Genomic DNA, 15,291 nt, shown 5'->3' on the forward strand with positions numbered 1-15,291 from the left:
GAGCCGTCTGCGTGTTTGTCAAAAACACACCTTGGCCGAGGAGGGACGGTGTGCAGTGCGTGCTGGACAGCTTGTTTCCTTTCGCGGATTGCGTTGAAACGGTGAGTTAAAGGGGAAAGAAAACAAGAGATGTCCATTCTCTTATTCTTTCGATAAAATTCGAGTAGTCAAGAGTTAGACTGGAAAGTTCAATAATATGAGATCTTTCTGTACTCCCAGACGTTGAGGACATAGTCGTTTTGGTTGGTTAAACGTAAGCTTGCCCAGTCTCGGGACATTTTGCTACAGTGATTGTAATGAAAAACGTGTTTTGCAGGAGGGTCTTCTGTCTGCTCTTTCAACTGCAAACAGATTGATTGTTTGGCAGGTGTATCACTGAGATACGGTTTTCCGAAATAAAACTGCTTTTTTGGGGGGGGGGATGGTTTGCTTTCCAGTGTGGAAAAAAATCTGCATGTCGAGTTAGTAAATTCAAATTAAAAATGATAAATATTTGAGCGATTTTCTTAACTAATCGGCTCTGTGGTCGTTTTCTGCCTTGGGCTGGGATTGTCACGCAGAGAGAGCTTTTTTTTGTTTGCTTGACATGAAATCAGTCACGCAAGAAAAGGGCTCTTGTATGAAATCAGTTGCACGCACGAAGTGTTATTGGCTTCGCCCTGATCACAGCAAGGTGCTGTGCCAAATATGGTAGACGACTCTGCCGTTAATTCGCTGCCCCTCCCCAAGCCAAACACAGGCCAGCCTCCCTGCCCAAGTTCAAGGCCGGCGCCGCCCCCGACTTAGCGAAGGGCCACAGTCGTACCGCAGCAACAGCATCGTGCGACTGTAAGGCTTCCACCGATGCTCCTGTTGTTATACTAGAAAAGTGCAAAATATTTGGATATATTCCCGTGTTTCATCTCTGTTAAAGATTTGGTGAAAATATATGCGCCGTCATGTGCATCGGTGAGCTGCAAGACTGAATGCGAGTAAATTGCAGAGACCGTTAGGCAACTGTAACTTGCAGTGTAAACTCTGTTTCAGGGACTTACTGAAGCAGTTAACTACTGTGATGTTAATTCTTGTCTTGCTACGTGGAGTGTTAGTGTTTATAACTAGGAAATACAATTGGTTAAACTTCAATCAGACTTTTGTTTCAACACCAATGTACTGTACAATATCTTTGCAGATGTTCAAAGTGTGCTAGCTTTCAGGACATCTTATCTCCAAAATGGGTTAAGCTTTTCAATCATGTGGTTATTGTTCACATTCTTATCAAACATAGTGACCTCATACATATTGTTACTAAACGTGATGTGGAGACTTGCTTTAATAATGAATCATTTCGGCTGGTTGCCAGGATTGTTATATTCGCTCCCTTTTCACAGTCCATGTTTGTTTCTGATTCGTTTTCCTGGTAGTGGCTCCCAGGGAGAATATGGATAATCAAGTGTTTGAGTCCGCAGCTGCACGGACGTTTCAGTACCAGAGCTCCCTGCCACCCCTGCCAGTTCCTGCACTGGAAGAATCTTTACAGAAGTACCTGGATGCAGGTAGGAATTCGGATATTCTGCTGTAATATGCAATATGACCTTGTCCTGAATTTAAAACACTTTTGCACTACATTTTGTGTCTTTATATAGTTGTAAAAGGCTAGTTCTAGTTCATTTTGTCGTTCTTTCACGAAGCTGATGGTCTGAGTAGTTCAGTGCTGGCAGGTGATGTTCTCTCCATCCTGCTTACACTTGCACAAGCAACATACTCTTTATGGACAGAAAGCACCCAGGCTCCTGTCAGTTATGGTAGCATATCCAGGTGGATGCTGCACATTGGTGGTGGAGGGGAGTCCCCATTACCTGTAAAGTGCTTTGAGTGGAGTGTCCAGAAAAGCGCTATATAAGTGTAAGCAATTATTATTATTATTATTATTATTATTATTATTATTATTATTATATATTTCAAATAGCAGGAAAGGAGACCTGTGATGTTCTTACAGTATATTTCTTCCTGCCCTGTCCACTGCTGATGGACATGATGCATATTCTGCCCACCTTTCTCACAGCTGCAACAGTCTCTGTTAAAAGTTTACAGAGACTCCGTCTCACCCAATTAAAAGTCTCCATTCAGCTCTTTAACCTGCTGCTTGCTCATTTACAGCAATGATTTCCATAGCAGTTTGCTGTCAGGCCACGATACACAGCTCAGCTTTCTTTGCATTGCATAGTGTCTGGGTACTTCTTATTAATAACGTGGGTAGCTGAATTGTAGTAGCGTATTGCTGTTCTCCAGTCATCGGTTTTAACTCTCTGTAGATACCTGTGAAAAGATTATCAGGTTTGCCTTCTGCTTTTATTTATAGTGAAGCCTTTTACAAATGAAGAGGAATTCAGGAGGACATCGGCCATAGTTCAAGTGTTTGCTGAAGGCCTTGGTAAAGAATTGCATCAGAAATTACTAAGGAGAGCAAGGAATCTAAAGAACTGGGTAAGGTCTGTGGGGGGTTAGTGTATTTACATAATTACATGATTCCTAAAAGTCAGATTTGTTTTCTTTTTTTATCCTTTTTTCCATTTCACACATATAACTGGGATGTCGCATGAATGTCAAACACTGAATATTATTGATTTCAACCTTTTGCTGAACACATCACATTGATGTCAAGTAAAACAATCACTTGTTTCACTTTTTTATCCTGAAATGTACATCCTTTTCACTGTGAAAGTCTTGTCATTTAAAAAAAATGTTAGTTTTTAAGCGTACCAGTTACTTTTTACTAAATATAGTGTTCTTTAAGCTTCTGCTGCAAGGTTGTGTGCGCACATTAATCGGAGTACCATAAAATAAAAATGAGAAAATGAATACAAAATGTTATGAAATATATTGAAGATCTGTCTATTGCTGGGCAGTCCCCTTTATCCAGGGTGACCTCTGTAAGTTACAGATATTGGTACTTAGCTTGCAAAGTGATTTATGATGTAGACGTTTGAGAGCAGCATGCTTTTCATAAAGGAAAGAATCTCACATTCACTGAGAGATTTCCCATTTGTCATGTTCATTTCTCACAGCTGGAGGAGTGGTGGCTGGACAGTGCTTATCTGGAAGTCCGTATCCCCTCACAACTGAATGTGAATTTTGGCGGTCCTGCTCCCTACCTGGAGCATTGCTGGCCGGCCAAAGACGGCACCCAACTGGAAAGAACAAGCATGGTAGTGTGGCACACCCTGCAGTACTGGGACCTGATAAGGACGTGCGTGGAGTTTTTCTCACTTTTGCAAACGTTTCTTAGATGATCTGTCAGTATGTGTGATGGGCAAAACAATCAAACTTTAGCAGTATGGAGTTAAACAAGTTTTGATATTTAAAGCATTGACAATTGTTGATAAAATCTGAGCATTGACAATTATTATATACTTGCCAGGTATGGAGCTGCCATCTGCTTTATTCTAGTTTTCTGGCAATGACTCTCATACATGCTTGGAAGAGAATGAGACACGCAGACATGTCCACCTGCAGAGCCATTCATCATTTGAGACACTACAAGCTGGGCAGAAGGAGTAGTGTGTCACTGATGTCACTTTAGGTCTGTAGTTGCCCAAGCAGCCAAAAGAGCCTTGACTGACTGAAACCAACTAGTGACTTGACTCAGGCTAGCATTCATCTCTGAGGTGGAGAGCTCAACCTGTGCTCCAGTCAAATAGCTTTCCTGGTTGAGTCGTACACGGTCTCTAAAGCAATGACATTTTTAAATGGCTTATTTTCTATAAACCGTCTTGCCTTCACGGTTTATTGTTCAAGTGTAGCTTGCAATTTTGTGAGGCAGGCTGATCAGCTTTATCTGCTTCTTTGTCTAAGAATTACTTGTAAACCCCCCAAGAAGACGTCGGGTCAGAACTAATGTTACGTGTTTTTGCGGCGAGCACTGTCAAAATCAAAGCACCTAGTTTGTGTTTTCAATGTCTTCCATTTCAGGGAAAGGCTAGCCGTTCACAAGGCAGGACGCTTGCCTCTTGACATGAACCAGTTCCGCATGTTGTATTGCACATGCAAAGTGCCTGGAATCACTAAAGATACTATTCAGAACTACTTCAAGACAGGTGAGAGGAGCCACCAGGACTGTGTTTACCAGAAGTTACAAACCCTGCCTTACATGTCTAAAAATTGGGGTTTGCTTCCTCCATCCCACAGAAAGTGAAGGAACCTGCCCTTCTCATCTTGTGGTGATGTGTCGTGGACGCGTGTTCACTTTTGAAGCTGTGTTTGAAGGTTGCATCTTAAGCCCTCCTGAAATTCTCAGGTACTTTCTACCATGGTAACCCAGCTTGTTTAGAGTCGGGCAGTTATGTTACTTTATGAAAGAGAAGTCATCTATTTGTTGGCATGTTTTCAATTAATTAACTGTCAAGCCTCAAGTTAGTGTGTTGAAAAGTAACCTTATTATAAAGCATAAAATTGGTGTTCTTTTTATAACTCAATTTCATATGTACGTTATGAAAAAGTGTTCTGTAATTCTTCTTTGCTGATTAACAAGTTTTTGTTGGAATTGTGTTGAGTTGATATGCCTTAGACAAAAGTCAATTAACATTAATCGACTTTAATAGCAGACTGTACCTATTAAAACGTTAAATGAAGATCACTGGTTTTGGAACACAATTAAACCCATGAGAGACACAGTCTGTTATTCAACTAATTAGAAATAATAAAATTCATTTTTGGTGCACTGACAGAATATTTCCAGTTTCCCAAACCTGTTTCTGTTGGTGAAGCAGTGTCTGACTTCTCCACCTGAACTGCTGTGTGGTGGGGCTGCTGTGTTTCTCCGGGGCGGTGTGACAATTCAGTGATGGATGACGTGTGCTCCTTCCTATATGTGACTTTGAGGTCGTTTGAAATAAGAGGCTCTATATAATTGTGAGGAATTATTATTATGGAATTATGAACTAATACTCAGTGTTGGCGCTAGGTGGCAGTGATGGCTGTTGACCGTCCTAAAAAAAACAATAGCTATGCCCTTCCAGTTGTAATAAAAAAACAAAAACGATCACAAGTGGAGTGAAATTAAATTGTTGTTTCTTTTAGTGAAGCACATTGTTAAAAACAGGACTTTCTTTAATGTAAGAAAATTACCCAAAGCAGTAGATGTTATTGAATATAAATCCTCTTTGATTCTTTTCAGTCAGAGGTAATAATAATGAAAATAGCTCTGTCAGCTGAGATTAAGTACTTGAGTGTTTATAGACAAGTGTTGCAGAACTTTGTCTGAGATCTGAATGAATACACCAGCCTTCTGTGCTCATGCTGTCAGGCAGATCACGTCCATCCGGGAGAGATGCACCAGCCAACCCGATGGTGCAGGTGTCTCAGCACTAACCACAGAAGAAAGAACATGCTGGGCTAAGGTGGGCAGGCTTGTTTCAGGCATATTCATTAAAAAAGGCATCTTTTAATTCTTGTTTCCCATTCTGCTACAATTTTAATGCACAATTATTACTTGCACTTTGTTGTCTTTATGAAAAGCAGTGTATTTTTACAGACTTTTACAGCAACTGATTGCTGATTACAGAACTGAAGACACTGTTTCCTACTTACATAAACGACTGAAATGAAAACATGGGATTTCAGTATTGCATTCTCTGCTTGCACTATCTATTGTGTGATGGTGTCATATCCTGTTTTAATGATGATTCTCTATTGGGTAAAGACTGTATATCTAATTAATGATAAGCAGCAGAAATGCTAAAAACTCACCAAATTCTGTGGGGTGTGATTTAGATCCTGTGTGGGATATGTACATATTTAAGCATTTGTGAACTCTGATTTTCTTCAGAAGCCATTTTTTATCTAATGTTTATCTAGCATGGAAAATAAAAAGCCCATGAAAGAGAACTTCCTTAGAACCTAGGTAAGAAATTAAATCATAATAAAACCATTGTACCAAAGTTGGCCAGTCTAATGTGGTGGTGGGTCTGCTGGGGCTTTGCAAAATATTTAGGACCAGAATTAATCCCATTTACTAAATAATTAGGTCAAGTGGGTATTAAAGAACTCAAATGAAATGAAGATGCCGACCAGACCTCATTGAAAACCATTAATAATCCGCCTTGGAATTGCTTATCTTATCAATAAGGCATGTATTCCTTTAGGCTCGAGAGCATCTCATTGAACTGGACCCGAACAACGGGGCTATACTAGAGGCTATTCAGAGCAGCTTGTTCATCGTCTCTCTGGATGACGCAAGGCCATTTTCCACACCTGAAAACTACACTGAGGTAAATATGCACAGTTAGTATGCTGTTTGTAATTTCTTATAATTTCTCACTCTGTTATCCATTTCCAAAAGAACTCTTATAGGAAAATAGGGTTCCTTTAATCAGTGGCCCAGTAGCTCTTACAGCTTATTCCCAACTTTGCAGATGTACCCGTCACAACCGTTTTCCAGGCAGTCTGACAATGAGCCAAAGCATCATCCAGGAGTGTCTGACTTGCTTCAAGGTTAACACAAGTGTCCTCTCACTTCTTAGATGAGCAGTTTATTTTAACAAATATATCAACATCCATCTTTGACTGACCCTGTTTTTTGTACATTTCTGGAACCTTCATTTATTCCAGTTTGTTTCAGGATTTGTATTCAATATTTAATCATTGGTTTAGAAATGTTAAATAATTGTGATCTGCCTGATATAGTGAATTCCTGCCATGATACAGTTGGGTATAGCCTGGGGTACAAGATGTGTCTGGTGCAAAATGACCATAACATTCAAGAGTGTTTTGCCTTTTTTGCCTGCTGTTCCTGATCCAGATGATTTTACAAGCTCTGACTGGAGACCCAACTGCACGCTGGGGTGATAAATCCTACAACATAATTTGCTTTGCTGATGGCACTTTTGGTTCAAATTGTGATGTAAGTATTGAATTGAATTAGTCTTTATTGCCCCTAAGGGAATTTTGTCTTGCATATCAAGAGTTCACAACATATAACACATATGACAATAATACAGTACAACAATGGTACAGTATGAAACTCAATCCAGTATTATAGGATTAAAAACAGACAGTTAGCTAGTAAAGTGTCTAAAACATCAACAAGAAGATCCTTACCTTCAAACAATCTTTTCATGGGTCTGGAATTGAATGCTTCTAGGTGTGAATGAAGTGCTTGCTAACCCGTATACAGGGGTTCCAAGTTGATGATCATCTAAGATTTTATGTACAAGGTTAATAGTGTCGCTCTGTTAGACATGTCGTCCCTTGCTTAGATATATTATTATTCTGAGAAGTCTTGTAAAAATGTCCTTTATTTACTATTTCCAAATGCCTTTTATTCAATATGTCTTGCATGTGGCAGTCTTTTAAATTAATCAGTTTAGCATAAAAACCTGACCCTGAAGTTCTGCTGTGTTAATATTGATTAGAGTCAACAGAATATGGGCTCTGTGTGAAGGAGATTCTACATATTTTTTTAAATTTTAGTCTGGACCCTGTGTTCTGTTGGTACAGTACTCTGAGAACTATGTGCATGACTGAGCAGTTTAATTTCCCCGTTGTGTGATATATATCACTACATAACACAAATTCATAAAGAAGACACTCCTTTAGGTCAATGTACTGGTGTCTAGATAATATTTGATTGTAAGTAGATTCCATTGTTTATTGTACACTATATATTCGATCTCTAGTGTACAACAAGCCAGTGAAATGTTATTTTCATGGACACGGTTATATAATTATTTTATTTGGCCAGTTTTTATTAGGACACCAGTTTCTTTAAAGCGACCGGCATCCACCGCGAGGTGATACAAACCATGTGCCGCTCGCAACATGCAATATATTGCATCTTACAATGCAAAGCAATTGTGCCGCATACTCGAGTTCTTTCCTGGGGCAAATGCTGTACTGTAAGAGCATGTGGGTGACATCTCTGTGTCTTCTCTGCGGTCTCGTGGTTTCAGCACGCGCCGTATGATGCCATGGTCTTGGTGTCCATGTGCTACTACGTCGACCAGAAACTGAAAGCCAGCGAGGGCAGGTGGAAGGTGAGTACCATTCACGTCTCGGTGCTCATACAAGAGGGAGAGCCTGCCCCGTTCTCATCCGTCAATATTGCGCTCCAGGGTTCCGTGGCCGCAAGAGAAATCCCCCCGCCAGAGGAGCTGGTCTTCACCGTGGATCAGAAGGCGCAGGCCGACATTGCGCTAGCCAAGCAGCGGTATCGTGAAAGCGTGAGTTTGTCTTTACTGGGGACGGCGTGAGCTGAGGTGCATGTGGTGGGTAGTAGACCGTGTTGACGCGTTTTTTTTTTACTCCAGGCTCGTTTTCATTCAAACGCATGCAAACATTTTGGTCACACCTCTTGCACGAATTTTATTCCTCAAAATGTAGTTTCTTAATAGAGCAGGAAATACTTTTTTTTTTAGGTTTCAGTAATGGATTGAAAAGAAACCTATTGACTCCCATTTTCTCTCAATTGTATTGATCTTCATCCTTACTATTATGCAGTACACAGAGCTCAACAGACATTTAAAGTAATATACTGTGTGAAGCAAGCGGACATATTATAAGGTGTAACATTTATATTTGTCTCCTTTCGTCATTTAGGCTCGGGATTTGCAGGTAGTCTCCTATGCATTCACATCCTTTGGCAAAGCTGCCATCAAGAGAAAGAAGCTTCACCCAGACACATTTGTCCAGCTTGCCCTTCAGCTGGCGTATTACCGTCTTCATAGAAAGTAAGTCTCTTTTCTGCGGATCAGGTGGGCACATCCTTCCCGTGTCTTGCGAGTCTATAAGCGCCTGCGCTTTACAGTTACAAATTCTAGTCTGTTGTATGTTGCAAGAGTTTTAAGTCATTTGTGAATATCGGCACTGTCTCTTATCGGTGGTTTGCTCTTACCGAACAGATCCACTGTTTAGTAATGTCACACTTCTGTCTGTGTCAGGCCAGGAAGCTGCTATGAGACCGCCACCACCAGGCGCTTCTATCACGGACGCACGGAGACCATGCGGCCCGGCACTCTGGAGGCTCTGGAGTGGTGCAAGGCCATGCTGGATCCCTCTGTTAATGTACGGCTGCCATGAGAAGCAATGGGCATTGTGCATTTCTCGAACTTTTAATGGACAGTTCATTGGAGGCTGGTCTGTAACTCACCTCCTCTGACCACTGCTGTTCGATTCGGCAAATAAAACGCGTCATGGCAGGAATGCTGGCTTGTTTTGCTTGGTACAGCAAATGTACCATTTAGGCACAACGCTTTATATTTCAAAGATGATTAATTCCAGAAATACTAGTATGTAAATGTAAACTGAATATTACTTAACACCCTACACCGGTTCTCAAATTCAGAATATAACTCTTCCTGAGAGTTACTGCAGAGTAAGAAGGGTTTTAACAGCTTCTGAGGGGCCCTTTCCTGGTTGTCAGTATTGTCTAATAATCAGTCCTTTTTTATTGGCAGATGAAAAATGGCAATGCCTTTGTTTTCTTTATACATTTTTAAGAACGTGAAAGTTTTTTCCCCCATCCTTATTTCTCATCATTATTATTATGCATTTGATTTTTTAATATTACGTACCTTTTCCTCAACAGCAGCTTTCAGACAAACCGCCTTAAAAGCCTATATGAACTTTTGATCAGCTCTGATACTGACATTTGGCAGTCACATACAATATATGCTCCAGTGTTTCACAAACACTGTTCTGTTGGATGGGAAGTGAAAAGTTTTGATTGATGCCAAGTTGTATTGCTGTGTATGTTGCCTACTTATATTTGTGTGATCTGCTGATTTGATTTTGTTTGTCCCTTTCAGACAGAGACAAAACGAAAGTGTTTGTTAATCGCAGTTGCAAAGCACAACAAGCTGATGAATGAAGCTCAGAATGGGAAAGGTGTGTGCTTTTCTGGTGAATTCTACACCTAAAAATAAGTACATCTGGAATGTGTTAAATAATAAACTCACTTAGTGTCTGACAATTTAATGTACTTTCATGTATTATACACTCTTGGATTATTGTAAAAGAACAAAATAAATCTTTCTTTTCTTCATTGGGCTGGTAGGTTTTGATCGACACTTGCTGGGATTGTATCTAATTGCAAAAGGAGAAGGCCTCCCTGTTCCTGAACTCTACCAAGATCCAGCCTATTCTAAAAGGTAAAATGTCTTTTCTGAAAAGCATTCACCCATTCGGTTCTTGTTTGTTTTAAAGCCTAATTGTTTTTCAGGCTACTGACAAAAGCTGACAAAACACTAATTTACTATTTTCAAATGTTCTACATAAAATAAAAATAATTATGGCTTTTTGAGATGTACCTTGTTTATTTTCCAAAGCCCCTGCCATGATAATTGTAGTGCTTTGGTGCTTATAATTGTGTAGCAAAGTTCTTCCTGATTCAATTCAATTTGTATATTTTTATGGCTTAAAATAGAAAAAATATTACAAACACAATGGAGAACATCATCTTCTCATAGAAGTCATGTTGAAAAATTAACACAAATGCTTTCATTGACATTCAGTTAAATGTACAAGCACACATTTTGTTCTTTTAAAGTATTGCCTTAAGTATAGCATGACTAATTTATTTCAAATATCGTCTTAGTGGTGGAGGAGGGAATTTTGTTCTATCAACCAGTCTTGTGGGCTATACTACTGTGCTTGGGGCTGTAGTACCGATGGTTCATCATGGTTATGGCTTCTTCTACCGCATCAGAGACGATAGGTAAGACAATGCCTGATTCTTAAGTCACTCCACTGTTGGAGGCAGTGCATCAGTCGAGGATACTGTATCTCTGCAGTTTGCAGAACTGTTAAGATGGTCCTTATTGAGATACTTTGACTTGGAGATCAGCTGTGAATAGGTTGGCTCATAGTGCTATGTCTCACTTTTCTGTCACTGTGGCCAGTGAACTTGAGGAGAAAACTCATGAACTGCAGTCTTAGACTGAGCTTGTGAGTTTTGTATACATTGATTAGCTAATGATTAGGTGGTAAATAAGATCAAGGACATTGTTGTTCTCTCAATGATAGTGTTTTGAAGGATTTCATCATATTCACTTCTTCCCACTTATTAAAAAATACTGATGGTTTGAGTGTTTATATAGTGTCTAGTGCTTAGTGCCTAGAGCAGTGGTTCTCAAACTGTGGTACGCGGACCACAGTGCCCCCAGGTGGTGCACCAGATGACCCTGGAAATTGACACTGAAAAATTGGGAATTAATAATTTAATAATTACAAATAATGTAAATTTTTCATCTGTAATTTACTTAATCGGTTTCAGAAAGCCTGAGATGGGCTTTCGTATTTTCTATTTTAATACAATTAGTTTGTATCAAATACGCAGCCTACGTACTTGAGTGTTCAGACTCCTCTCGAGCTTTCAGAGACGCAGCTTAGCGCCACATTCGCCAACAGAACAAGAGATTGAAAATGAATACCTCGCACAAATCAAGTATTACAGTATGTCATGGCTGAAAGGAGTAGATGCCAAGAGTAATGACGCCACCTCAGTTGATCACGCACACCTGTTGAGAACGAGGAGGATTATACATCGGCCATTAGGGTTACCATTTTTTAACACCAAAAAAAGAGGACACCCTGAAAAACTTTCCTATTGCCTTATCTGGGAAGGGGGTCGGGATGGAGAGGGTTTTCAAAATATCCCACATTTTATGTTCATTGGTAAAGTAACTTTGATTATGTTCAGCTGTGAGAAATGCATACGTCCCCTCTTGTGCAATAACAGTATCCTCTGTTTTGCTGCCAGATTTTACAAAAGAATCTGTTAATTTGGTTGACAGACTCTCTCCTAGAATTGCCTTTTTTTGTTTGTCTAGTCAACTTCCCAGTCTTCTCTGCCACTTCAAAAACACGGACATGAGTTTTTTAGTTCTGCTGTGAATTTCCACTTTCGCTTTGGCATTGTGTTTGAAGGAAAACGAGAAACAAATTAGGGAGCCTTTCGAGGGAATGCTTCTGCACTGCACAGACGGAGTAAAGACACTGATATTGGCGCCTGATTTCGATCTCTCATGACATAATCATACACGTACAGGACTAAAACTGACTAACTGAAATAATGGAATCAAAATCCCGGGCATTTCTGGATATTTGAAAATTCCCCCCTGGACAGAGATATAAGGATCAAAATAGAGGACATGGCCGGGAAAATCCAGACGTGTGGTAACCCTAGCAGCCGCCGACACTAGCTCTTCTGCTGAACCTGACACAGACAGCACTGCTAGTGTTGGCAAGCATCAGAAAACGGCTACAAGACGGTGCGATCCAAATTAAGTGCTCAGGGATATTTTTATTATATGTGTGTGCGTGTGCGTGCGCTCATGTTGGTCATTGAGATTTTCTGGGGTCCCTGTGAGACGATGACTTGTAGGTAGTACTTGGATGCTTTGGTTTGATCAGGGGTGGTACTTGGTCCAAAAAATTTGAGAACCTCTGGCCTAGAGTATAAGTCTCTACAGAGTGTATACTGTAGAATCACTGAGCGTTTGTGCTAGGGACTTTTAGAGAGGTAACTCTGACTGACTTGGTGACCATTGAAGTCTGCGCGACCTCATCTGCAGCATGTCTGTTTCTAATGCATATTGAATATTGAAGTATGTGCAGCATAAGCATATTGAAGTATGCGAGTCACGCTGCAGTTTAGTGGAAATGGAACTGTTCACTGTTCATGCCCAGGCTGTGTCTGCTGTTCAGCCTGCTGTTTCTCTCTACCCTCAGGATTGTAGTGTCTTGCACAGCCTGGAAATCCTGCCCAGAGACTGACGCTGAGAAGCTGTACCAGAACCTCACCACCTCTTTCCAGGAGATGCTGCAGCTAATGACTCTCTCCCAGCTATAGACAGAGAAAATATTTTTTTAAACAAAAAAACACAAAGGCAATTCAAATCCAGCTCAACGCAGACTTTTGCAGTAACAATGCAGTGTTTTTTTAATTGTGCACAGAACAATGCAAACAATTATTGTGCAGTAACAATGCAAGCAATTTTATATTCCTTTTTTGTTAATTTCCTATTAACAATGCTAACTTTTTTTTCTGTATTTTTGCAATCTGGAGTGACCTCAACTTTAGCAGATTAACTTCAGAATGTTGCTACTTGATTGCAGAAGCTGCATTTCTATGTGCTTTTTTCAGAGAAAAACATCTTTATATTTTGATTGATTATGTTCGTAGTTTGAGTCCACTGGTACTGGGACTTGGGGTTTCTACAGTTAAGATCGGAGGCAGTCTCAATAGGAAATTAATGACATACAAATTAAAGCTTTTTTAGTTTTTAACGGCCTTTTAAAAAATCCTCGGTTTCATGTATTTTGTATTTTTTAGAGAAGCCAGAAACTGTATTTCCCGGTAATGCTCCCGGTAGAGCCTTACATCTCTGCATATTTAAATATTAATGAAATCTTTCAGTTCACCTCAGTTCTAATCTTAACTTAAGTGATATGCTTTTACTGATGCTGCTGGTGGTGCATTTGAAGATCTCCAGAGTGACTTTAGTAATCTTCATAACTGCATTCAGTCAAGTTATAAAAATAGCAGGACTGCAACTGCTTGTTTGCTTCTCAGAAAGCTAATTACATGAAGGCTAGAAGCTTGTTGTCTTATCCCTAGTGTTTAATAAGCTTGAAACACTAAAAAACACTTTTAAAAGCTCTCCCAAATGTTTTTGTTTGTAGAGTGCTTCTTGGCCCATGGTGGGTTTTTGAGAAACCAATGAAATCCCAAAACTAACAAGTAATTAAAAATCATAAGCAAAAAAAAGTCATATTCCAGTTCAAGTTGGTCCTTATAAGTTGGTCCATATAAACTTATAAGTTGTAAGGTAATGGTATTCCTCTTTATAAAATGACCATTTAAAATGTAACAAAAATATTATCCTAAACTTCTACAAAGCAAAATAATCAGTGCACTTTTTGCTTTGTTAGTATGGAATTACTGTACTTTCAACTGCTTTCGATGTTAAAGAGTTGTATTTATTCACATATTTGAAAATGATATAAAAGGGCTTTTTTCCCGTGGATTCCAAAGAAACTCTTTATGCATGCAACAGATTTCAACAGTACACTTGAAAATATGTTGAGGTACATTGAATCTATGTCCATGTTAATTAACAACCAGTCTGGATCTGTGCGGTGATGTTAATGTGTGATGATAAGATTATGTTCCACGTTAAAGACTGTCAAAATAATAGTTGGGATGATGAAATGTGTAACTATTAAGCTGGCATATACAGTATGTAACAATTACACCACCATCGTACTTTCCAACAGCATCAGAAATGGGATTCATGGGATCATTTTGGGGTTTCTTTAGCACTTATTAATAAAACAATTGATTAACTTGCCTTTGTCTTATTAAGTGTTTGTTTAAAAGTTAGGTTATCAAGCATTTCAGGAAATGCAAACTGTGAATGTAGAAATACTAAGTCCGATCAGTTATCCTGAGGTTTTAAGTTGTTTAAGATCAATGTATTGTTTATGGTTTCAGGAGTAAATTAATTTTACAGAACATGCAAAGAAGAGCAGAAATTACCAGTAGAGGGCAGCTCACAGAGGAAAACAAAAAGAGAAGAGGGCAAGTCCGAACTATATTTCGTTATTTGCAAACTATACTGTGTAGTATATTGCATCTGTGGAATGTAAAGGTTAATTCCACGAAAAGCAGACAGAAGGAACATTACATTTTGACTGTTGTGCCCTTCTTCAGATGTGAGGGAGAGAGAGGAAAGTGGCAGGCATATGAAGCACAGGAGGACACAGGACAGAGCAGGTGAGAAAGGGTCTGAAGATCTGTGAAAGAGATGTGAAAAACAGGTCCGTAAATGAGAGGGTTTAAAAAGACATTAGTCCATAATTGAGAGAAGGGGGAAGGTGTGATCCACGTTGAAGGACAATCTTGGCTTCTGATATCCTTGACGGAGTCATGGCGCTAGCCGACTCTGATGGGGAACCCCCAAGAGCTTTATGGGAGTAGTCAGCCTGGGCTCTCCCTTGTCTGCCACCTTCCGGACTTTTGTGCTTCACTCCAGTGGTGCTGTTGTTAGAGGACATGTCTCCATGGTTCTGCGCCAATCTTCCACCGCAGTGGTGCCTATGACGAGGGCAGGTTGGAGGAATTCACCTGCACTTCCTCGTTCTCCCGTGTGTGGTTGTATTGTCAGTAGCTTCGACCACAACTTTTAGATGTGAAAAACAAACTGGCGATTCTAAATTTGGTGGGTGTAACAAAAAGTAATTGGCGATTCTAAATGTATTAAAAATACTGTACCTAGATTATGCTGTACCATCATTCCATACCCAATACTGTGA

The 15,291-nt window shown here is 39.8% G+C and overlaps 1 protein-coding gene across 1 annotated transcript; it reads left to right on the forward strand.

The window, feature by feature from the left end:
• Positions 1–8: 8 nt before the first annotated feature.
• Positions 9–14,327, forward strand: crot (carnitine O-octanoyltransferase). Its single transcript, XM_069194792.1, has 17 exons — positions 9–101; positions 1,404–1,535; positions 2,342–2,466; positions 3,048–3,229; positions 3,952–4,076; positions 4,168–4,276; positions 5,285–5,378; positions 6,123–6,248; positions 6,779–6,880; positions 7,929–8,012; positions 8,091–8,198; positions 8,575–8,705; positions 8,916–9,039; positions 9,783–9,861; positions 10,031–10,124; positions 10,571–10,690; positions 12,706–14,327. The coding sequence occupies exons 2-17, from the start codon at positions 1,421–1,423 to the stop codon at positions 12,824–12,826; spliced, it is 1,839 nt and encodes a 612-aa protein (XP_069050893.1). The 5' UTR covers positions 9–101; positions 1,404–1,420; the 3' UTR covers positions 12,827–14,327.
• The last annotated feature ends 964 nt before the right edge of the window (positions 14,328–15,291 follow it).

Source organism: Lepisosteus oculatus, chromosome 10 (assembly GCF_040954835.1).
Source record: "Lepisosteus oculatus isolate fLepOcu1 chromosome 10, fLepOcu1.hap2, whole genome shotgun sequence".
NCBI lineage: Eukaryota > Metazoa > Chordata > Actinopteri > Semionotiformes > Lepisosteidae > Lepisosteus > Lepisosteus oculatus.